General features: G+C 43.7%; 1 protein-coding gene across 4 annotated transcripts in view; it reads left to right on the top strand.

Moving 5' to 3' along the window:
* DYM (dymeclin) overlaps positions 1-22,744 on the top strand; it is a 467,512-nt gene that overhangs the window by 3,532 nt on the left and 441,236 nt on the right. For all 4 annotated transcript variants that reach the window (XM_060173849.1, XM_060173845.1, XM_060173848.1 and 1 more), the window contains exon 2: positions 21,178-21,369. In XM_060173849.1, coding sequence (XP_060029832.1) covers positions 21,230-21,369 — 140 coding nt within the window. In that variant the 5' untranslated portion in view covers positions 21,178-21,229. The remainder of the gene's footprint in view (positions 1-21,177; positions 21,370-22,744) is intronic.

Genomic DNA, 22,744 nt, shown 5'->3' with positions numbered 1-22,744 from the left:
TTTCTCTCCCCCTCTCTCTGTCTTCCCCTCCTCCATTTCTCTCTGTCCTATCTGACAACAATAATAACTACAACAATAAAACAACAAGGGCAACAAAAGGGAATAAATAAATATTTAAAAATAAAAAAATAAAAATAAATAAACGGGGTTGGGCGGTAGTGCACCAGGTTAAGCGCACATAGTACGAAGCACAAAGACCAGTGAAAGGATCCCAGTTCGAGACCCTGGCTCCCCACCTGCAGGGGGGTCGCTTTGCAAGCAGTAAAGCAAGTCTGCAAGTGTCTTTCTTTTTCTCCCCTTCTTTATCTTACCTGTCTCTCTCAATTTCTGTCCTATCCAACAAGAGCAGCAGCAACAACGGCAACAACCATAGTGGAAAAAAGATGGCGACTAGGAGTAGTGGATTCATAGTGCAGACACCGAGCCCCAGCGATAACCTTGGAGGCAAGATAAATAAATAAACAAACTGCAAAACCAGCTGGGGGAAGAGTGTCCTCAGTAACTTAACAGATTTCCACTCCAGAGGCAGCAGAGTCCTCAGGTTCAGTCTCTGGCACTGCCATATCAAATCGATTGATTTGAACAGTGCTCTGATATCCTCCCCCCTTAAAATGAGATTTTTTTTTCTTTAATAAAACTGTAAAGCCATCTAATCTTTGTAGAAACTTTAATGTCCATCAACTTCATCCTCAGCAGCATCTACAATGCTATCAGTTCTCTTCCCTTCCACCTCCAATCCTTCTGCAGTCCAAAGGTCTGGCTTCCTTCCTATGGTTTCTCTCGTCCTGCAAGGTCTTGTCCAAAGGCCTGTGTGAGGCCTTCCAGCACAGCATCTTCCCTTTCCAAGGCTCCCACTCCATGAGCCCTCCCGCCAGCCTATCCCGCGCACCTCTTTGCTGGCCCGATCACAGTCCTCCCATCACTTCTGCAGCCGCTTTCTGTGCCTGGACACGGTCGCTTTACCAACCCATCACCCATGCACCCTAGCGATGGCTCCTGTCCACCAGCACCTGAGCCAGCCTCCCAGCCTTTCACACTTCAGGCAAAATGCAATTGCTAGTTAGTCGCAGGTGTGTGTGTGGGGTGGAGTAGGGGTGGTGGTGAGAAGAGGCAGTTAAAGGGCAGTGGGCCTGAGTTTCTTTGGGATAGTGATAAAATTACCTGCACAACCCTGTCGCTTCACTTCTTGTTGCTGTGACCAGAGAGCACTTCTCAGCTCTGGCCTATGGTGGTGCTGGCGACTGAACCTGGACCGTGCAGCCTCAGATGGGAAAGTTGTTTGCATCAACACTGCGCTGTTTCCCCAGCTTGTTTGTTGTTGTTAATACCTGTGTTTTGCATGGACATTAAAAGGTGGATTTCAGGGAGTTGGGCGGTAGTGCAATGGGTTAAGTGCAGGTGGCGCAAAGCGCAAGGACTGGCATAAGGATCCTGATTCGAGCCCCTGGCTTCCCACCTGCTGGGCAGTTGCTTCACAAGTGGTGAAGCAGGTCTGCAGGTGTCTCTCTTTTTCTCCCTCTCTCTGTCTTCCCCTCCTCTCTCCATTTCTCTCTGTCCTATCCAACAACGATGACAACAATAATAACTACAACAATAAAACAAGGGCAGCAAAAAGGGAATAAATAAATAAATAAATATGAAAAAAAGGTGGATTGTAAGGTATGTGAGTTACACCCCCAAAATATACACAAAACAGAAGAAAATGAAGCCCTCAATACTGTTGCTGGCCAACATCAGATCGACATGGCCTCCCCAAGCACCCACTAGTTCTCAGGGATCCCCCCAAACTCCTCTCAGTAGACTGGATGGAGATCCTGCTCGCTGCCCACCAGGGGTCGTCCCATCTCAGGGTCCTTACGTGCACTGGCAGAGTCTCTTGCTGTGTAAAGTAACATGGCCCCTGGTTCTGTTGATTAGGATGCGAACATATCCTTCATTTATTATTGGATAGAGACAGAAATTGAGAGAGGAAGAGATAGAGAGGGAAAGAGACAGAGAGACACCTGCAGCCCTGCTTCACCACTTATAAATCTTTCCCCCTCCAGGTGGGGACCGGGGACTTGAACCCAGCTCCTTAACACACTATGAGTGCTTAACTAGGTGCACAACTTTCTGACCCCAGATGTGAACATCTTTGGGATCTATTTTTCTACTTGTCACAGTGTGTTTTGTGATATTTCTGAGACTTATTAATAGGTAGTAACCAGGGAGATGGAGCAGTGAGTAAAATGTCTGACTAACAAGTATGAGAAGTTTGATCTGTAACATTGCACATGCCAGAGCGATGCTTTGTTTGCTCCCAAATGTATAATTTTTTTTTTTTTTTTTGCCTCCAGTGGGCTCGGTGCCTGCACTATGAATCCATTGCTTCCTGGAGGCCATTTTTTTCCATTTTTGTTGCCTTTATTGTAGTGGTTATTGTTGTTATTGGATAGGACAGAGAAATGGAGGGGAAGACGGGGGTGGGGGGAGAAAGACAGACACCTGCAGACCTGCTTCACTGCCTGATGGGGGCTGGCGGCTCAAACCAGGATCCTTACTCTGGTCCTTGCGCTTTGAGCCATGTGCGCTTAACCCACTGCACTACCGCCCAGCCCCCCAAATGTCTAATTTAAAGAAAATAAGGGGAAGAGGTTGAGCGGTGGCATAGCCAGTTAAGTGCATGCATTACCAAGTGTAAGGGCCAGGGTTTGAACCCTCGCTCCCTGCCTGCAAGGGGTTGTTTCACCAGTGGTATCTGCAAGTGTCTTTGTCGCCTCACCAACCCCCCATTTTTTTTTTTCCTTTTTTTGCTTCTAGTCATGGGGGTTTAGCACTAGTAATCAACCACTTTTGGTGGCTTTTTTTTTTTTTTTAATTATTGGGAAATTAATGTTTTATATTCAACAGTAAATACAATAGTTTGTACATGCATAACATTTCCCAGTTTTCCATATAACAATACAACCTCACTAGGTCCTCTGTCATCCTTCTTGGACCTGTATTCTCCCCACCCACCGACTTTTACTTTGGTGCAGTACGCCAATTCCAGTTCAGGTTCTACTTGTGTTTTCTCTTCTGATCTTGTTTTTCAACTTCTGCCTGAGAGTGAGATCATCCCATATTTATCCTGTTTCTGACTTATTTCACTTAACATGAATTTTTCAAGGTCCATCCAAGATCGGCTGAAAACGGTGAAGTCACCATATTTTACAGCTGAGTAGTATTCCATTGTGTATATATACCACAACTTGCTCAGCCACTCATCTGTTGTTAGACACCTGGGTTGCTTCCAGGTTTTGGCTATTACAAATTGTGCTGCTAAGAACATATGTGTACACAGATCTTTTTGGATGGATATGTTGGGTTCCTTAGGATATATCCCCAAGAGAGGAATTGCAGGATCATAGGGTAGGTCTATTTCTAGCCTTGTGAGAGTTCTCCAGACTGTTCTCCACAGAGGTTGGACCCATTGACATTCCCACCAGCAGTGCAGGAGGGTTCCTTTGACCCCACACCCTCTCCAGCATTTGCTGCTGTTACCTTTTCTGGTGTATGACATTCTCACAGGAGTGAAGTGGTATCTCATTGTTGTCTTTATTAGCATTTCTCTGACAATCAGAGACTGGGAACATTTTTTTCATGTGTTTCTCGGCTTTTTGGATCTCTTCTGTGGTGTATATTCTGTCCATGTCCTCCCCCCAGTTTTGGATGGGGTTATTTGTTGTCTTGTTGTTGAGATTTGCAAGTTCTTTATATATTCTGGTTATTAGCCTCTTGCAGACAAGATGTCTGATGTATGGCATGTAAAGATCTTCTCCCATTCTGTGAGGGGTCTCTTGGTTTGGGTAGTAGTTTCTTTAGCTGTGCAGAAGCTTTTCAGTTTTATGTAGTCCCAAAGGTTTATGCTTATCTTAGTCTTCTTTGTAATTGGAATTGTTTCGTTGAAGATGTCTTTAAAATTTATGTGGAAAAGAGTTTTGCCAATATTTTTCTCTAAGTATCTGATAGTTTGTGGTCTAACATCCAAGTCCTTGATCCACTTGGAATTTACTTTTGTATTTGGTGAAATACAGTGATTCAGTTTCATTCTTCTGCATGTTTCAACCCATTTTTCCCAACACCATTTGTTGAAGAGACTCTGCTTTCCCCATTTAATAGTCTGAGCCCCTTTGTCAAAGATTAGATGTCCATAGGTGTGGGGCCTCACTTCTGGACTCTCAATTCTATTCCACTAGTCAGTGTGTCTATTCATGTTCCATTACCAAGCAGTTTGATGACAATGGCCCTATAATACAATTTGAGATCTGGGTGTGTGATGCCTCCAGTTCTGTTCTTTCTTCTCAAGATTGTTTTGGCAATTCTAGGTCTTTTCTGGTTCCAGATAAACATCTGTAGCATTTGTTCTATTCTCCTAAAAAATGTGGTTGGGATCTTGATGGGGATTCTTTTCTTTCATTAGATAGAAATTGAGAGGGAAGGGAGACAGAGAGAGGGAGAGAAAGATAGACACCTGTAGACTTGCTTCACTATTCGTGAAGTATCTCCACTGCAGGTGGGGAACGGGCTGAAACTTGGCTCCTTGTGCTGGTCATTGCTAGTAGTACTATGTGTGCTTAACCGGGTGCACCACTGCCCAGCCTCCTCTCTATCTTCTCTATCTCCCCCTTCTCTCTTAATTTCAGTCGGGGGAAGAAAAAGGCAGTATATTGGGGCTGGGCAGTAGTGCACCTGTTAAGCTCACAGTATTGAAATGCAACGATCCTGGTTCGAACCCCCAGCTCTCCACCTGCAGAGGTACCACTTTACAAGTGGTGAAGCAGGTCTGCAGGTGTCTTTCTCTCTCCCTCTCTATCTTCCCCTCCCCTCTTCATTTCTCTCTGTCCTATCCAACAAATGTAACTATATATATATTTTCTGCTACAAATGCAGTGGGGTAGTGGGAGTGTCATCTTTTGCTTTGTAGATAATGGGAATGATTAGCTCTAGAGAGGAGCTTGCTTTCTTTTTAGCACAAGGAACAATTATTGAAAATACCTGTGGTACTTGGAAGGCAGTCTTTGGAAAAAATGAAACCTTGAGAACTGACGACTTGCAGCCTTGGGGAGGGGGCGTGCATTGAGTTTAGCCTGCATATTACTTATGCTGTCCCCCCTCATCAGTCAATCTTAAACACTGCAGTGTAAGAGTAATGTAACAATGTGTCAACTTTAAAAATACATACACTTTATTTTGATGGGAAAGGGTGAATCAAAGATACACAGAGACCACAACACTGCTCAGCTCTGGCTTGTGGTGGTGTGGATGATTGAATCTGTGACTCAGCCTCAGGCATCAGTCTTTTGCATAACCATTATGCTGTCTCCCAGGCTTTTTTTTTTTTTTTTGGTCTTTACATTTTGGTCTCATTTTTCATATTCTTGTTTCTGAAATATGTGTTTATAAGCTGAATGTATATAATACTCAACTGCTTTTTGAAGTCACAAGGTCTCCTGAGGCGATGTGAGCAGACAGGAACTCTGTCCCAATGGGCGCCATGAGAGCGAGAGAAAATATTCAGAGATGTGGTCCGGGAGGTGGTGCAGTGGATAAAGCATTGGATTCTTTTTTTTTAATTTGTAAAAAGAAAACACTGACAAAAACCATAGGATAAGAGGGGTACAACTCCACACAATTCCCACCACCAGAACTCCGTATCCAAATCCCTACCCTGATAGCTTTCCTATTCTTTATCCCTCTGGGAGTATGGACCCAAGGTCACTATGGGGTGCAGAAGGTGGAAGGTCTGGCTTCTGTAATTGCTTCCCCACTGAACATGGGCATTGGCAGGTCGATGCACACTCCCAGGCTGTCTCTCTCATTCCCTAGTGGGGCGGGGGTCTGGGGAAGCAGGGCTCCAGGACACATTGGTGGGGTAGCATTGGATTCTTAAGCATGAGGTCCTGAGTTTTATTTCCGGCAGCACATGTATTAGACATCACTCTGGTACATGTGCTGCCGGGTATCGAACTCGGGACATCATGGTTGAGAATCCAGTGTTTATCCACTGCGTCACCTCCTGGACCACCTATCTTTCTCATTAATAAATAAAATCTTAAAAAGAAAGAAAACATTTAGGGAGAATGAGTTCCTTTGAGGTTTGGGCATTCAGTCCCTTCTAGAGTTCTTCTTTTGTGATACCACAGAACTACTCCACTGTCCTGGGAGCTTCCCCCAGGTGGCATGTGTAGTGTTGGGGCTCAGCTCAGACCTGGTATGCTTAGGCATGCACCCTACTGGGTGAGCTGTGTCTTCTTGCCCTGTTTTACCTGCTTTCTTTCTTTTTTTTAAAATTTATTTTATTTATTTATTCCCTTTTGTTGCCCTTGTTGTTTTATTGTTGTAGTTATTATTGTTGTTGTCGTTGTTGGATAGGACAGAGAGAAATGGAGAGAGGAGGGGAAGACAGAGAGGAGGAGAGAAAGACAGACACCTGCAGACCCGCTTCACCGCCTGTGAAGCGATTCCCTTGCAGGTGGGGAGCCGGGATTTGAACCGGGATCTTTATGTCGGTCCTTGTGCTTTGCGTCACCTGCTTTCTTTTGGAGCTCCTGCCGCTAATATATTAAGGTTAAGTGGGCCTTGTGACTGCCCCTGGTTTGTTTGTCTTCTTGTTCTGTGTTATGGGGGTTCCCTTGAACCTGGTCTTCTCCTCTTTTCATTTTTTTTTCTCCTTTTAAAAACAACTTTGTGTACTTTTTTTCTTTTTCTTTAAAATATTTTCCTTGGTGGGATTTGGGCTGTAGCGCAGGTGGTGCAAAGCACAAGGACCGGCATAAGGATCCCGGTTTGAACCCCGGCTCCCCACCTGCAGGGGAGTCACTTCACAGGCGGTGAAGCGGGTCTGCAGGTGTCTGTCTTCCCCTCCTCTCTCCATTTCTCTGTCCTATCCAACAGCGACGACAACAATAATAACTACAACAATAAAACAACAAGGACAATAAAAAAGGAATAAATAAATAAATATTAAAAAAGATTAATTAAAATAAAAAAATAAAAAATGTTTAAAAACGATTTTTCTTGGTTCATGATATCAAACATGCAAGTCTTTTTGCATAACCATTATGCTATCTCCCCACCCATTTTGGTGATCATATCATTTTTATCCTAAAATTATTAGAGTGTTATATGTTGATCATTGAATATGCGTGAAAAAATATAGATGCCCAAATTGACTGTAGTTACCTTATAAGGACATGAAAGAATTAAAAAAAAAAATCTTTGTTTATCATGCAACTAATACTAGAGCTCGGATTAACCTTCCTTTTTCTTTTCTGCCGTTTTCTCTTAGTGAGTCATAGGGGTGCACCCATTACAGTGAGCAAGGACTTGGCTTCCTCTACTTTCGGGGGAAAGCTTCACAAGTGGTGAAGCAGGTCTGCAGGTGTCCCTCTCCTTCCCTATTTCCTTCTGCCCTCTAAAATTCTCACTGTCCTATCAAATAAATAAAGGTTTAATAAAAAAAAGGTTAAAGAAATAATGGGTTGGGAGTTAGGTGGTAGTGCAGTGGGTTAAGTGCAGGTGGTGCAAAGCGCAAGGATGGGTGTAAGGATCCCGGTTCGAGCCCCTGGCTCCCCACATGCAGGGGCGTCGCTTCACAAGCGGTGCAGCAGGTCTGCAGGTGTCTGTCTTTCTCTCCCCTTCTCTGTCTTCCCCGTCTCTCTCCATTTCTCTCTGTCCTATCCAACAACGAACAACATCAACAATGGTAATAATAATAACCACAACAAAGCTACAACAAGGGCAACAAAAGGGAATAAATAAATATTAAAAAAAATAATGGGTTACTAGATTTTTTTTCCGCCGTAGCTCAGCCTTAGCTTTTGGTGGTGCCTGTGATTTTTTTTAATTTAATTTTTTATTTATAAAAAGGAAACATTGACAAAACCATAGGATAAGAGGGGTACAACTCCACACAATTCCCAGCACCAGCTCTCCGTATCCCCTTCCCCTCCCCTGATAACTTTCCTATTCTTTATCCCTCTGGGAGTATGGACTCAAGGTCATTGTGGGATGCAGAAGGTGGAAGGTCTCTGGCTTCTGTAATTGCTTCCCCGATAAATATGGGCATTGACTGGGCAATCCATACTCCCAGCCTGCTTCTCTCTTTCCCTAGTAGGGTGGAGCTCTGGGGAAGTGGAGCTCCAGGACACATTGGTGGGGTCATCTGTCCAGGGAATTCTGGTCGGTATCATGCTAGCATCTGGAACCTGGTGGCTGAAAAGAGAGTTAACATACAAAGCCAAACAAATTGTTGACCAATCATGGACCTAAAGGCTAGAATAGTGCAGATGAAGAGTTGTGGGGGTCCTCCATTTTTAGATAGCTAGTAGGCATATTTTAGTTATATTCCAAAGGACCTGTGGCTATCCTAGTTTTTTTTTTTTTTTTTTTTCCCTGAGCCTGAAATCTGATATGCAGGTGGATCCAAGTTATTGTCTGGGGAGGTGATGTCATGGCTGGAAAAGGAACAGAAAGCTGGATCAGGGAAGAGAGTAGCTCCCTAATATGGGAAAGGGGTATAAATAATGTTGACTGTAAACCCCATAAATTTCATTTGGTCTGGGGCCCATATTCAGCTTAGGAGCCTATGTGACCTCTGCATCCCTGTAGATCTGAGCTCACATTTTGTGGTCATGAGTAGGAACATTCCAAGCTGCCCCAATTTCAGGACCCATCTTCCTCAGGTGTAGCACAGAGTATGTTGTCCATCCTCCCTTCGGAGGATGGGGAGGATGGACCATTCTCTATCATTGTTGATCCACATTGAGGACAAGGTCTTATGGGGGCCCCACAAAGGGGGGGGGGTGTGTTTTGTTGTTCCTGATAGAAATGACTGGTAACAATGGAGAGAGGCATTTATTTGAGGTCTAGGCCCATCAAGTCTGTTTGGGAATCTCAGGATTCCCCGAATAGGGCCCCAGTTGATAGGGTGGCCTGATAGTGACTAAAGAGTCATCATTAAAGTTTGCCAGTCTCTTGCCCTTATTTAGCTTTTGCAGTCCTTGCTTTGATCAGTGAGTGAGTGCTTTGATAAATCCTAGCTTTGGAGTGAGTGAGAGAACTGTAATAGGAAGTAGGTGAGGAGGGTATCTAAGTCTAAGTAGATATTATTTCATTAGGAACTTTATACTGACTCACTGCAGACTATTGTGTACTTTTGCTTTCAGGCATATATTTTGTCCTACTTTATAGATACATGTGAACATATGCTCTATCTCATGGGACCTGGTCTATATCTAGGTTTTGGGACTTTGCTAGGAAGTGAACCACCTGGGATGGAATTAGAGAATACTATGAAAGGAAAGGTCTCACACGAGTAATGAAGCTGAAGGGTTGTCATTCCACCCCTGAAGTCTCTGGACACAGTCTGGAGTGAAGCATGCTGAGGTCGCACTCATTGCGTTGATTAGGTTATGATCGGCGGATGCAATATTATTTGGTATGAATTGAGAGAAGCATGCAGGAAAGTGAGCCCCACCCTAGAGGTTCCAGGACTAAGGGAAATATAGCCTCTAAAGAGGAAGTGGGAGGTTCCTGCTGTCTTAGGGTTAAGAAGACAATAGATAGTTATTGTTATAATCACATTATTTGGTAATTGGGTTAACTTTGAAAAAAAATCCTTTGTTAGGATTTGCTGTATCATACACAACATCACCATAATTTATGTCCTTTGACGTAATTTGTATAATAGCTGTGCCACCACCCGTGATTTTTTAAAAAAATTTCTATTATCTTTATTTATTGTGTAGAGACAGCCAGAAACCAAAAGGGAAGGGGGATATAGAAGGGAGAGAGACAGAGAGACACCTGCAGCAGCACTGCTTCACCACTCGCAAAGCTTTCCCCCTGCAGGTGGGGACTGAGGGCTTGAACCGAGGCCCTTGCACATTGTAACATGTGTACTCAACCAGATGTGCCACCACTCAGCCCCCTCAGTGATTTTTTAAAATAATTGTTTATTTATTTCCTTTTTGGTGTCCCCCCCTTTTTTAAATTGTAGTTTTAGATGTTGTTGTCCCCCCTTTTTTAAATTGTAGTTTTAGATGTTGTTGTTATTGATGTCATCGTTGTTGGATAGGACAGAGAGAAATGGAGAGAGGAGGGGAAGACAGAGAGGGGGAGAGGGAAAGACAGATACCTGCAGACCTGCTTCACCGCCTGTGAAGCGACTCCACTGCAGGGGGGGAACCGGGGGCTCGAATTGGGATCCTCACGCTGGTCCTTGCGTTTTGATCCTTGCACCACGTGTGCTTAACCCGCTGCGCTATTGCCGACTCCCGGTTCCAGTGATTGAACCTACGACTTCTGATCAACAAGCATGAAAGTCTTTTGCATAAACATTATGTCATCTTCCTGACCCTAGTTTCATTTTTAGATCGAGACAGCTAATGAACTGTGACAATTCAAAATATCTCCTGCAAACTTTCACCTTAGAGTACTTTGAAAGTCTCCCATATCACTTAGGGTTAGGTTTGACTTTTCTTTTTAAATATTTATTTCTTTTTTGTCACCCTTGTTGTTTTATTGTAGTTATTATTGTTGTTATTGATGTCATCATTGTTGGATAGGACAGAGAGAAATGGAGAGAGGAGGGGAAGATGGGGGAGAGGAAAACAGACACCTGCAGACCTGCTTCACTGCCTGTGAAGTGACTCCCCTGCAGGTGGGGAGCCGGGGGCTTGAACTGGGAGCCTTACACCAGTCCTTGTGCTTTGTGCCATGTGCGCTTAACCCGCTGTGCTACCGCCCGACTCCCTACGTTTGACTTTTACACATTGTTTATTATGAAATACAAGTACAAATGTGGACAGTTCACAACAGGAATGTTATGATGCCTCTGTTATCATTAGGAAACCAGTTCCTTTCTGGCTTCTTTTTTTTTCTTTTAAAATAGAAACAGAGGAAGAAATCAAGAGGCAAGGGGGCGAGATACAGACACCTGCAACACTTCTTCACCACTTGCAAAGCTTTCCCTCTGCAGGTGGAGACCAGAGACTTGAACCCGAGCCCTCGTGCATTGTAATGTGCACTCAACCAGTTGTGCCATCACCCAGCCCCCAGAACTTTCTTCACTGTGGTGGGGACTGGGCTCGAACCTGGGCCAGCACATGGTAAAGCATCACACTATATGAGTGAGCTGTTTCACCAGCTCCTGGCTCCTTATTTTGTCATCTTTAGGGTGTGGTCCTTGGTTTCTGGGTGGTGTGTGACAGACAGTTAGATAAAAGGCCTGAACCCATGAGAGAGTTCTGGACTAGACATATATATATATATGACTAGTATATATAGTATACTATATAGTATATATAGTATATATAGTATATATAGTATATATAGTATATATAGTATATAGTATACTGACAGCCTCAGTATAGGCACACAGATTCTTGATGAATTTGGGGTTCAGTGTTTGTATTATTATTTTTGCATTAGTGTTGCTCACTACCGAGCCGGGGCGTTTACCTTGTCTCCGCTCCATTTTTCCCCCATTACTCCTCCTTATTTTTCTGAGAACACATTACTGATTGTATACCAGATAGTTTGAAAGACCTATGGGAATTGGGACCCAGGAAACTGATGCAGTCTGTTACTCTGGCTACGCTGTTGCTGTGAGCAGTGAGTTTGTTCTTTGTCCCTGCCCCAGAGGCTCCATGTTGATGTACACGGTGTGAAATCTCAGACCCGTCACAGCTCACAACTGACAGTGTAATTCACCCCTCTCTGGTTTTCACACTTTGTTTTTTGTTTTTCCTTTGCAGCTCTGTAGTCTTTTTTTTTTTTTCCCTCCAGGGTTATTGCTGGGCTCGGTGCCTGCACCATGAATCCACCGTTCCTGGAGGCCATTTTCCCCCCTTTTTTGCCCTTGTTGTTGTAGCCTCGTTGTGGTTACTATTATTGCCATTGTTGACGCTATTCGCTGTTGGATAGGACAGAGAGAAATGGAGAGAGGAGGGGAAGACAGAGGGGGAGAGAAAGATAGGCACCTGCAGACCTGCTTCACCGCCTGTGAAGCGACTCCCCTGCAGGTGGGGAGCCGGGGACTCGAACCGGTATTCTTACGCCGGTCCCTGCACTTTGTGCCACATGCGCTTAACCCGCTGCGCCACCGCCTGACCCCCGCAGCTCTGTAGTCTTATACATGTGTAACTCCACATTGTTTTTCCTTTGCAGCTCTGTAGTCTTACACATGTGTAACTCCACTACTCGGGGGAAATTTATTTATTGTCACCAGGGTTATCACTGGGGTTTGGTGCCTGCCATGGTACATCTACCACTCTTGGCGGTGTTTGTTTTTTAGACATAAGTTGAAAGTGGAGTAGGAATTAGAGAGGTAGAGACACTAACAGCATTGCTTCACTTCTTGTGAAGCTTCCCCCCTGCAGTTGGGCTCTGAGGGCTTGAACCTGGGTCCTTAAGGTTCTCAGACAATTTTATTTTATTTTATTTTATTTTATTTTATTTTATTTTATTTTACCTCCAGGGTTATTGCTGGGGCTCGCTGCTTGCATCACAAATCCACTGCTCCTGGAGGCTATTTTTCCCATTTTGTTGCCCTTATTGCCCTGGTTGTTGTCTGTATTGTTATTATTGCCATTGACATTGTTGTTGTTGGATAGGACAGAGAGAAATGGAGAGAGGAGGGGAAGACAGAGAGGTATAGAGAAAGATAGACACCTGCTGACCTGCTTCACCACCTGTGAAGTGACTCCCCTGCAGGTGGGGAGCTGGGGGCTCGAATTGGGATCCTTAAGCCTGTCGTCGCACTTGGTGCCATGTGTGCTTAACCCGCTGCGCTACTGCTGACTCCCCCAAGTCTTTCACTTCTTTGGTTAGGTTTATTCCTATATATTTTATTGTTTTTGTTGCTATAGTAAAAGGAATTGATTTCTGGATTTCAACTTCTTCTAACTTAGTGTTTGCATAGAGGAATGCCACTGACTTTTGAAAGTTAATTTATAGCCTGACACCTTACTGTATTGCCTGATGATTTCCAAAAGCTTCTTGCTGGATTCCTTAGGTTATTCTGTATATACTATCATGTTATCTGCAAATAGGGAGAGTTTGACTTCTCTTCCAATCTGTATGCCTTTAATTCCTTGCTTCAGCCTGATTGCTATGGCAAGAACTCCCAACACTATGTGGAATTATAATGGTGATAGTGGGCAGCCCTGTCTAGTACCTGATCTGAGTGGAAATGCTTCCAGTTTTTCACCATTAAGTATGATGTTGGCTGTAGGTTTGCTATATATAGACTCCACTATCTTCAGGAATTTTCTATCTATTCCCATTTTTCTGTAGTGTTTTGTAGTGTTGTATTTTATCAAAGGCTTTCTCTGCATCTATTGATATGACCATGTGGTTTTTGGTCTTGCTTTTATTGATGTGGTGGATCACGTTGATTGATTTACATATATTAAACCAACCTTGCATGTCTGGGATAAACCCCACTTGGTCATGATGAACAATCCTTTTAATATACTGCTGTATCCAGTTGTTCATCAGAGATATTGGTCTGTAGTTTTCTTTTTTGGTTGTGTCCCTGTCTGCTTTTGGTATCAAAGTGATGTTGGCTTCATAGAAGCTGGAGGGGAGTATTCCAGTGTCTTCAATCTTCTGGAAGGCTTTTAAAAGTAGAGATATTAGTAGTTCTTTGAAGGTTTTGTAGAATTCATTTGTAAAACCATCTGGTCCAGGACTTTCATTTTTGGGAAGGTTTTTGATAACTGTTTCAATTTCATTAGCTGTGGTGAGCCTGTTCATGTTATCCACTTCCTCTTAATTTTGGAAGTTCGTAGGTATCTAGGAAATCGTCCATTTCTTCCAGGTTCTCTAGCTTGGTGGCATATAGTTGTTCATAGAAGAAATTTCTAACATTTCTTTTTTTTTTAATTTACTTATTTTCCCTTTTTTGTTGCCCTTGTTGTTTTTCATTGTTGTTGTAGTTATTGATGTCGTCATTGTTGGATAGGACAGAGAGAAATGAAGAAAGGAGGGGAAGACAGAAAGGGGGAGAGAAAGACACCTGCAGACCTGCTTCACTGTCTGTGAAGTGGCTCCCCTGTAGGTGGGAAGCTGGGGGCTCGAACCGGGATCCTTATGCTGGTCCTTGTGCTTGGTGCCATGTGCACTTAAGCAGCTGCACTACCACCTGACTCCCAGAAATGTTGAATTTTTGCAGTGTCTTGTTGTGATATCTCCTCTTTCACTTATGATCCGATGTATTTGGATCTTCTCCCTTTTTTGTTTTGTGAGTCTGGCTAAAGGTTTGTCAATTTTGTTCACTCTTTTGTAGAACCAACATTTACTTTTGTTGATCTTTTGTATGGTTTTCTTATTTTCAGTGTTATTTATTTCTGCCCTAACTTTAGTGATTTCTGTCCTTCTGGTTGTTTTAGGGTTCCTTTGTTCTTCTGGGTCTTTACGATGTGCAATCAGGCTGTTTATTTGTGTTTTTTCTTGTTTCCTAATGTGTGTTTATATGGCTATGAACTTCCTTCTCAGTACTACCTTAGCTGTACTTAGTTGTACTGATAGCTTATGTCTTCATTTTCATTGAACTCTTGAAACATTTTGATTTCTTCCTTTATTTCCTCTTTGACCCAGAAGTTCTTAAGTAGCATACTGTTGAGCTTCCACATTTTGGGACTATTACTAATCTCTTGTTGATTGTTAAGTGTTAGTTTCATTCCACTGTGGTCTGAGAAGATGCTTGGGATGATTTCAATGGTATTGAATTTGCTGATGCTGTCTTTGTGGCCTAACATATGGTCTGTCCTTGAGAATGACCCATGTGGACTTGAGTAGAATGTGTATTCCAGTTTCTTGGGATGAATGACTCTGAAAATGTCCAGTAGTTCTAGTTTATCTATCTCTTCATTTAGCTCCCTCATGTCTTTATTGATTTCCTGCCTGGATGATCTGTCAAGTTGAGAGAGTGGGGTGTTGAAGTCCCCTACTATGACTGTGTTGTTGTTAATATATTGCTTGTAGCTCTTTCAGTAGATGTTTGATGTATTTAGATGGCTTCTCATTGGGTGCATAGATGTTAATAATTGTTTAGTCCTCTTGATTGATCCGCTGAGCATTAAGTAGTGTACATCCCTATCTTTTTAAATTTTATTTATTTTAAAGTGTATCTTGTTAGATATGAGAATAGCTGTTAGTTTTCCATCCTTTCTCTTTGAGTCTGTGTTTGTCTTGTTGAGTTAGGTGGGTTTCTTGTAGACAGCATATTTTTGGGTTGTGTTTTCTGATCCATCTTCCTACTCTGTGCCTTTTAATGGGTGAATTCAGGCCATTGACATTTATTGATATTAAAGATTGAAGAAATTTTAATGCCATTCTTGTGGATTTTTAGGGTGTTCTGACATATGGCCTACTTATGGTGCTCTGATTGTTTATAGGAGACCTTTCAGAACTTCTTTCAGGTCAGGCTTGGTGATAGTTGATTCTTTAACTGTTGCTTGTCTGAGAAGGTTTTGATGGAGACTGACTGTTGCATTTGGTGAGTCATAGGGGAGTCCTCTCCTCCCTTCAGCGTCTTTTTGTTGGTGAAACAGACTGTAGTTGGTGTGTTAACTGGTAAACTGCCGGACTGTTACCAGCCCCTTAATCTCTTTCTAGGCTCCTCTCTGTCCACGAGCCACAAGTATTTGCACTCACTGCTGATTTGGTGGGTTCCTGTCCTGCCTTGTTGCTGTCCCAGATCTCCTTTGGTATTCCTAGTTGACCTGGGAGAGGAGAGGAGAGGGGAGGTGAAGGGGAGGGGAGGGGAGGGGAGGGGAGGAAAGAAACACAGCTTTTGCTGCTCTGTAGCCCTGCCTTCGCAAACCATGTACTCTTAACACTGAATCAATATCATCCCATTGCACACTGAGTGCTTCCAACTAAGCATTAGGTGGAAGCTTCTCATCGAACAGTTAAATGGTTTTGGAAGTGTGGAAAGTATCTTTGTGATTGCATTAAGAACAAAAAGCTGCTGGGACTATAGTTTGATTTAGGAGATTGAGCATTGGTTTAGAAGTTTTGATAGTGTAGAATGTGTACAGAGCAGCTTGGCATTACTTATGATTCAAAGAATGTCACTTGTCTTTGAAAGGACTTTATCTCATTATAGGTTCTTTAAAAAATTTTTAAATTATCTTCATTTATTGAATGGAAACAGCCAGAGATCAAGAGGGAAAGGGGTGATAGAGAATCAGACACCTGCAACACTGCCTCACCACTTGCAAAGCTTTCCCTCTGCAGGTGGGGACTGGGGGCACAAACCTGGATCCTTGAACATTGTAATGTGTGCTCAAGCTGGTGCGCACCACCCAGCCACCATTTACATATTCTTTTTTTTTTTTATTTAAGAAAGGATTAATTAACAAAACCATAGGGTAGGAGAGGTACAACTCCACACAATTCCCACCACCCAATCTCCATATCCCACCCCCTCCCCTGATAGCCCTCCCATTCTCCATCCCTCTGGGAGCATGGACCCAGGGTCATTGTGGGTTGCAGAAGGTAGAAGGTCTGGCTTCTGTAATTGCTTCCCCCCGAACATGGGTGTTGACTGGTCGGTCCATACTCCCAGTCTGCCTCTCTCTTTCCCTAGTAGGGTGTGTCTCTGGGGAAGCTGAGCTCCAGGACACATTGGTGGGGTCTTCAATCCAGGGAAGCCTGGCCAGCCTCCTGATGGCATCTGGAACCTGGTGACTTAAAAGAGAGTTAACATACGAAGCCAAACAAATTGTTGAGCAATCATGGACCCAAAGCTTGGAATAGTGGAGAGGAAGTGTTAGGGAGCCCATTTACATATTCTATATGTAAATGCTGTTGTCCTTCTAAGTTTGGAGTACATTTGTTGAGAATTATCAAGTCTGCCTAGAGTTTCCTGGAACAAAGGCATTTGAAATCCATGAGACCAAATGAAGTGAGCCATTTCAACTGGTTCAGTAACACATGACGACTTCAAGTGTTTTATGAAATACCTAGTGTTTGATAATAGAATGAATAGCAAGTGGGGCTTGTAACACCTGGGATCTTCACCAAGTTCATGTGCTTGTTCAGCTTTTTTTTTCTTTTCTTTTTTAATTTCTTTATTGGGGGATTAATGTTTTACATTCGACAGTAAATACAATAGTTCGTACATGCATAACATTTCCCAGTTTTCCATATAACAATACAACCCCCACTAGGTCCTCTGTCATCATTCTTGGATCTGTATTCTCCCCACCCACCCACCCCAGAGTCTTCTACTTTGGTGCAATACGCCAATTCCAGTTCAGGTTTTTTTTTTTTTTTCTTTTTTACACAAGTTTGCCACCAGCACTTGTCATACATAAAGTAGGTTCCACTTTAGGTTTTACTGAGTTAATATTTTCCCCTTCCCTTCCCTCCCCTCCCCTCCCCTCCCCTTTCCTTCCCCTCCCCCCTCCCCTCCCCCTCCCCTCCTCTCCCCCTCCCCTCCCCCTCCCCCTCCCCTTCCCTCCCCTTCCCCTCCCCTTCCCCTCCCCTTCCCTCCCCTCCTCCTCCCCTCCCCTCCCTTCCCCCTCCCCTCCCATCCCCCTCCCCTCCCCTTTCCCTCCCCTCCCCTCCTCTTCCCCTCCCCTCCTCTTCCCCTCCCCTCCTCTTCCCCTCCCCTCCCCTTCCCCCTCCCCTCCCCTTCCCCTCCTCTCCCCTCCTCTTCCCCTCCTCTTCCCCTTCCCTCCCCTTCCCCTCCCCTTCCCCTCCCCTCCTCCTCCCCTCCCCTCCCTTCCCTCTCCCCTCCCCTCCCATCCCCCTCCCCTCCCCTCTCCTTCCCCTCCCCTCCCCTCTCGTTCCCCTCCCCTCCCCTCCCCTCCTCCTCCCTTCCCCTCCCCTCCCCTTTTATTTCATTTTGCCTCTAGGCTTATCACTGGGGCTCATTGCTTGCACTATGAATCCACTGCTCCTGGTGGCCATTCCCCCCTCCCATTTTTTTGATAGGATAAAGGGAAATTGAGAGAGGAGGGGGAGATAGAGAGGGGAAGAGAAATAGAGACACCTGCAGACCTGATTCACCACTTGTGAAGCGGCTGCCCTGCAGGTGGGGAGCCGGGATCCTTGTGCAGGTCCTTGCTCTTTGCACTATGTGTGCTTAACCAGGTGCGTGGGCCACCGCTGGCCTCCCGAGTTAGTATTTTCTCATTTTTGATTTTAGAAGTTGTTCACAGCCAGTTGTACTAAATTATTCTCCGAACAACTGTTTTAATTGAAATACAGTCTTATTTATTTTAAGAAAACCAAGTTGGGGGTTCTGGGTAGTGCTATACCGGGGGAAGCGTGCATATTACCATGCAATGATGCAGGTTGAAGCCCTGCTCTCTCCTTGCAGGAACGACGCTTCACAAGTGCTGAAACAGGTGTGCAGGTGTCTGTCTTTCTCTCCTCCTCTCTGTCTTCCCCTCCTCTCTCCATTTCTCTCTGTCCTATCCAACAACAATGACAGCAAGCATAATTACAACAATAAAACAACAAGGGCAACAAAAGAGAAATAAATATAAAAAAAAATTAGAAAAAAAGGGGAATACTCTTTTAAAAAAAAGAAAAAGAAAAAAATGCCTTCTGTGAGCAGTGGATTGGTAATGTCAGCCTTAAGCCCGAGCCCTGAGCCCCAAGCCCCAACAGTAACCCCAGTGACAATAAAAAAAAAATAAAGAAAACTAAGAGGATGAAATGTTAGACCCTTAAACATGAGGTCCCCAGTTTAGTGTGCAGCATTTCATCTGCCAGCGTGATGTGTTGGTGTTCTCATTCTCTGTCTTCCTCTCATGAATAAGTGAGTTTTTAAAAAAATGTTATTTATTTATTTAAAAAAATTTTCCCTTTTGTTTCCCTTATTATTTATCATTGTTATTATTATTATTGTTGTTGTTATTGCTGTCTTTTTTTTCTTGTTATTGCTGTCTTTGTTGTTGGATAGGACAGAGAAATGGAGAGAGGAGGGGACGACAGAGAGAGGGAGAGAAAGATAGACACCTGCAGCCCTGCTTCATTGCTTGTGAAGTGACTCCCCTGCCGGTGGGGAGCTAGGGGTTCAAACCAGGGTCTCTATACCAGTCCCTGCGCTTCGTGCCATGCGTGTTCAGTCTGCTGCGCCACCACCTGGCTCCCGAGATTTTTTTTTTTTTTTTAATTTTTAAAAAGGAAACCTGACAAAAACCATAGGATAAGAGGGGTATAACTCCACACAATTCCCACCACCAGCTCTCCGTATCCCATCACCTCCCCTGATAGCTTTCCTATTGTTTATCCCTCTAGGAGTATGGACCCAAGGTCATTGTGGTATACAGAAGGTGAAAGGTCTCTGGCTTTTGTAATTGTTTCCCTGCTGAACATGGACGTTGACAGGTCAATCCATACTCCCAGCCTGTCTCTCTCTTTCCTTAGTGGGACAGGGCTGGGAAAGTGGGGCTCCAGGACACATTGGTGGGGTCATCTGCCCAGGGAAGTCTGTTTGGCATCATGGTAGCATCTGGAACCTGGTACTTGAAAAAAAGAGTTAATCTATAAAGCCATACAAATTGTTAACTACTCCTGAACCTAAAGGCTGGAATAGTGCAGATATAGAGTTGGGGTGTCTCCATTTTGTAGATGGCTAATAGGCCTATTTTAGTTATATTCCAAATTTGCCCATGACTATACTAGTTTTTTTTTTCTTCTAAGCCTGACATCTGATATGCAGGTGGATCCAAGTTATTGTCTGGGGAGATGACATCATGACTGGACAAAGGGCTAGAAAGCTGGATCAGGGAAGAGAGTAGCTCCCAAATATAGGAAAGGTGTATAAATATTGTTGACTGTAAACCCCATCGATTTGATGTGACCTGGGGCCCATATTCAGCTTAGGAGCCTATGTGACCTCTGCATCCCTGTAGATCTGAGCTCCCATTCTGTGGTCATGAGTAGGAACGTTCTAAGCTGCCTCAATTTCAGGACCCATCTTCCTCAGGTGGAGCACAGAGTATGTTGTCCAGCCTCCCTTCTGAGAATGGGACATTCTCTACTGTTGTTGATCCACATTGAGGGCAAGGTCCTATGGGCGCCCACAAAGGGGTCTGTTTTCTTGTTTCTGATAGAGAGGACCGGTAACAGTGGAGAGAGGTCTAGACCCATCAGGTCTGTTTGCCTTTTAGAAACTTACTTTGGTTGCAACCTCATTTTCACTGTGAAACAGATGATTGTAAGTGCATATATTGTACTATGATGAAAGGTTTTACATGTTCTGCTTCTTCTGATTGTTGCTCTCATGAGTTGAGGGCAAGTGCTGCATGGTAAAACACGTCGTGTAATTTTCACATTCTTCAAAGTATTTTGATTTAAAAATATTTCAAGCATTCAAATCCATAGGGCTGGGAGGTAGCTCGCTCAAAGAGCTTACACCTGTTTGCCTGAGCCTCTGGGACTGTGTGGGCGGTAGTGTGGTGTTGTGGTGTCTTTACTCTCTGTCGCCTTCTCTCTGTAGAATGGGAAACCATTGTGTCATGGAGACTGTTAAGCAGCAATATTGTACATGCATGAAGCTCCGGGCTCATTCCTTGGTGATGCAAACAACAAAGCAAAACAAACAGTATTAACACATCTTTTTCTTTTTAAAGATTTAAAATTTAAGCTTTTTTTGCTTTGGTCATTTATTTTAAGACAGTGCCAGAGTATCACTCTTGGCACATGTGATGCCAACAGTCAAACTCAGACTGTCATGCTTGTAAGTCCAGAATTTTCCCACTGTGCCACTTCCTGGATTGCCTAACTGTTGAGGGGAGAGGGGAGCAGGGTGGATTTGGCCCTTGAGTCATAATTTTTTTATTAATATTTATTTCTTTATTCCCTTTTGTTGGCCTTGTTGTTTTATTGTTGTACTTATTATTGTTGTTGTTACTGATGTTGTCGTTGTTGGACAGGACAGAGAGAAATGGAGAGAGGAGGGGAAAACAGGGAGAGAAAGATAGACACCTGCAGACCTGCTTCACCGCCTGTGAAGCGACTCCCCTGCAGCTGGGGAGCCGGTATATCTGATATTCAATATATTTTAAAAATCAAGATAGGTGCAATTTCCTCTAGTAAGTTTATTTATTTGTTCACATTTAGGTCAAGGATAGAAAAAGTCTGATGACTTGCTTGAACATCTAACTTTCTTTTCATTCATTGTAGGTGGTCTTATGGAAATGAAGGTTTAAGGACAAGGTGTTTGCCAGACTAGAAGATGGGGTCAAACAGTAGCAGAATCGATGACCTTGCCACAAACGAGTACTTGAAGAAGCTGTCAGGAACAGAGTCTGTCTCCGAGAATGACCCATTCTGGAATCAGCTTCTCTCGTTTTCTTTCCCTGCACCAACCAGCAGGTAAGAGAATACTTGGAGACTGAGCACTCCAGTAGAGAGCTACACAGATTTATGTGGCATGTTGATTAAAAAAAATTTTTTTTTTTTGACATCTGTTGGTCCTCATGTATCTGTCCGCTTGTCCTTATGACACACATGTCCCTGTAGATCCAAAAACCACAACAACTGGGAAGTAAGATTTTCTCTTTGCTTTATATGCTTCCCTTCTCCAACCTTAGTTTGGAAGTGCTATCTATATCTTGAGGGTGAGTTAAAAAATAAAGTGTATGGGAACTGGAAGGTAACTCATCCAGTAGAATGTGAATCTTGCTGTCCATGATCTGGGTTTGAGCCCTGGCACCATGTACTGGCACAGCACTGGGAGAAGGTCCAGTGCTATTTTGTTTATTTGACTGTTTCTGTCTCTGTCTGAAGTAAGAAGATTGAAAAAGTCAGCTCAGGAGTGGTGAAATCCTGCCATATGCAAGGTCCTGGTATTGCCAAAAAAGGGGGGGGGGTGAGAGAGAGAGGGAGAAAAGGAAAATTAAATATGTATATTGTCATTATGTTTTTATTTTATTTTACTTTATTAGTGATTTCATGATGGTTTTTATGAGATCATAAGATTACAAGGGTATAGTTCCATACTACACGCACAACCACAGCCTGGCTCTCTCCCCACCCTCCCTCCAAGGATAACCACCATAGTTTTTAAAAAGTCTTCCCCTCCCCTCCCCTCCCCCGCCCCTCCCCTCCCCTCCCCCCTCCTGCCCCCTCCCCTCCTTCTCCTTCTCCTTCTCCTTCTCCTTCTCCTTCTCCTTCTCCTTCTCCTTCTCCTTCTCCTTCTCCTTCTCCTTCTCCTTCTCCTTCTCCTTCTCCTTCTCCTTCTCCTTCTCCTTCTCCTTCTCCTTCTCCTTCTCCTTCTCCTTCTCCTTCTTCTTCTGTCCTTGTTTGATTCTCTACTGCTCAGAAAGCAAAGTACTAAATGGGAAACTTGTTGAATGAATACATTTTTTTTTCTTTTTTAAGTTTTTTATTTTTCCCTTTTTTGTTGCCCTTGTTTTTTATTATTGTTGTAGTTGTTGTTATTGATGTTGTTGTTAGATAGGACAGAGAGAAATGGAGAGAGGAGGGGAAGACAGAGAAGGGGAGAGAAAGATAGACACCTGTAGACCTGCTTCACTGCCTGTGAAGTGACTCCCCTGCAGGTGGGGAGCTGGGGGCTCGAACCCGATCCTTAACCGTTCCCTGTGCTTTGTGCCACGTGCGCTTAACCTGCTGTTGCTACCGCCCAACTCCCATTGTTCTCTCTTCTACATGGTAAGTCTCCTTTCTTACTTTGAGACTGAAAATGCATTCAGAGTGTCCGTCAATCCCTGTAACTGTTTTCAGGATT

Source organism: Erinaceus europaeus, chromosome 15, assembly GCF_950295315.1.
Source record: "Erinaceus europaeus chromosome 15, mEriEur2.1, whole genome shotgun sequence".
NCBI lineage: Eukaryota > Metazoa > Chordata > Mammalia > Eulipotyphla > Erinaceidae > Erinaceus > Erinaceus europaeus.
Note: the sequence above shows the minus strand (reverse complement) of the source record. Positions and strands in the feature narration are given on the sequence as shown.